General features: G+C 46.5%; 1 protein-coding gene across 1 annotated transcript; it reads left to right on the top strand.

Annotated features, from left to right (window-relative positions):
• The first annotated feature begins 248 nt into the window (after positions 1–248).
• On the top strand, positions 249–1,814 carry LOC137359221 (probable G-protein coupled receptor 139). Its single transcript, XM_068025280.1, has 3 exons — positions 249–282; positions 369–455; positions 904–1,814. The coding sequence occupies exons 1-3, from the start codon at positions 249–251 to the stop codon at positions 1,812–1,814; spliced, it is 1,032 nt and encodes a 343-aa protein (XP_067881381.1).
• Positions 1,815–2,321: the final 507 nt, after the last annotated feature.

Raw genomic sequence — 2,321 nt, forward strand, 5'->3', positions numbered from 1 at the left:
CCTGGTGAAATTCCGGCCGTTAACTTTGTGTCTCTCACCACAGATGCTGCCTAATCACTGCTTTTTATCAGATTTTAAGCAGGCTTTAGTGTTGCTCAAATACTTAGACCTGGATATGCACAGCGGCAGATATGTTGGCAGGTGGGAGGGAGTGAGGCAAAACTTTCATATGCTATGATGTTTGATTGCGTGTCTTTGGGTTTCCCACTCGGACATAAGCCTGATCGGCAAGCTTGGCTTCCAGTCGCATGACGTGGAAAGTAGAACAGGCCGCAGGACAAAGTATGCCCTAAACATGATCCCGATGGGCAGTTGTTCAATCGGCAGCTGTCCAATCCACAACCCCTGAATTTTCCCCTATCCTGAAGGAGTGCTCCGGGAGCACTGGGAGCGTCCAATCCCAGGAAAGTCCAATCCAGGCCACTGGGGTGCTAAGGTACCCGGACTGGGTGGAGGTTGGTTCAATCCTTGGTGTATCAGATCCATGACCCAATAGTGGAGGTGTCGATTGGGGTTTAAATTAATTCCAGATCATGAAGGGATTCCAATCCCGGGAGTCAGGAGGCGATTGTCAATTCGGGTGTCTGTGTGCAGACTTTAACGTCTGATGGAGAAACCAGCCCCATCAATGGTAAACCTGTAAAGCAGGTGAAATCGAGGCTTGAAACCTCAGTAAAGTATTTAACATGCTGAACGGCCTCCTGGCTGCGGTTGGCGCTCTTCACTTGTCTCTCCTCTGTTAAACCCGGAAGTGGGCAGGTCGGAGGTATTTGAGTTCATGGTTGAGATGTTTAAGATTTAAATGGTGACCTTACTCTAACCCATCCAATCTTGGTTTTGAAATCGAGCTCAGACACGTTGAATGCTTGTTGAGTAATTTCTCTTTTCCCTTCTCTCATGCAGTGAATTTACTGGCGATTTTGATCCTATCACGGGGAAAGTGCGGACTCTCCACGTGCAGCACTCGCTACCTGATGGCCATGGTGACAGCGGATCTGCTGGTCATTATCACTGATGTCATACTGCAGCGGATCAGTTATTATTATTTCCCAGAATCTTTCCTGAACATCACCCCTGTGTGTAGTGTTATCATTGCCCTCCGTTGTGAAGCCAGAGACTGTTCTTTCTGGTTCACCGTCACTTTCACCTTCGATCGATTTGTGGCCATTTGTTGCCAGAAGCTGAAAACAAAATATTGCACCGAGAAAACTGCGGCTGTGGTTCTAGCAACAACCTGCATTCCGCTCTGTTTACAAAATATTCCTTTCTACTTTATATTTGAACCTGTAGAGATAATAGACAATGTACGATGGGGTTGTTATGTGAAGTCAAGCTATTATACGGAGCCCAGATGGCTGGGATTTGACTGGTTTGATGTGATTTTAACCCCATTGCTCCCATTCGTTTTAATTCTGTTGCTCAACACTCTGACAGTCAGACACATTTTAGTGGCCAGTCGAGTTCGTAAAGAACTGAGGGGTCAATGCAAGGGAGAGAATCGCAGTGACCCAGAGACGGAGAGCAGAAGGAAGTCTGTGATTTTACTCTTTACCATATCCGGCAGCTTCATACTTCTGTGGATGATTTATGTTATATATTTCACAACTTGCAACATTACAGGGACATATCTCGAGGATAATACAGATCCCTTCTATATCTTTGGACAATTCGGTTTGATGCTGCAGATTCTAAGTTGCTGCATAAACACATTTATTTATGGAGCGACACAGTCCAAGTTCAGAGAGCAGGTCAAGAACACAGTGAAATATCCGATTACATCAATTATTGCATTAATTAATAAACTAAACAGTTGATAGAAGCCCAGAGGCAGGTCCCAGTACTTCCAGTCGTTGAAATGTACAGGAACCGACAGCCCCAATGCCTCAGCTTGGTGGCTGCTCGGATGGAGGATAACGACTCCCTCATTGGTCCATACTTTAGCTGATAACAGTTCTCTTTGCTCAGCTTCGGTAAGTCTCTCCGTTAAAATCAGCTGTCATCACACGTCCCTTGAATGAAACAAATGTTGATCCCCCTGTCCATGGAATCTCCAATATATTCGTTCCTCTCTAAAGTACTGCAGGTATTGCTAACTTACAGTTCCGTGCCTGTTGATCCCAGATACCCATATTAGAATCCCTCCAATCAAGTTCCGTCCTGCCACAGTTGCAAATCAGCTCTCATTATAGTGACAGGGCATCCACAAGAGAGTCCGGGGTCCCGGGGGCTCTGCAACAGGGTCCGGGCACACGGGGGTTCTGCAATGTGGTCCAGTGTCCTGGGGGCTCTGTAATGAGGTGTGGTGTCACTGCTGCTCTGCA

Source organism: Heterodontus francisci, unplaced genomic scaffold (genome assembly GCF_036365525.1).
Source record: "Heterodontus francisci isolate sHetFra1 unplaced genomic scaffold, sHetFra1.hap1 HAP1_SCAFFOLD_124, whole genome shotgun sequence".
In the NCBI taxonomy this organism is placed as follows: Eukaryota; Metazoa; Chordata; class Chondrichthyes; order Heterodontiformes; family Heterodontidae; genus Heterodontus; species Heterodontus francisci.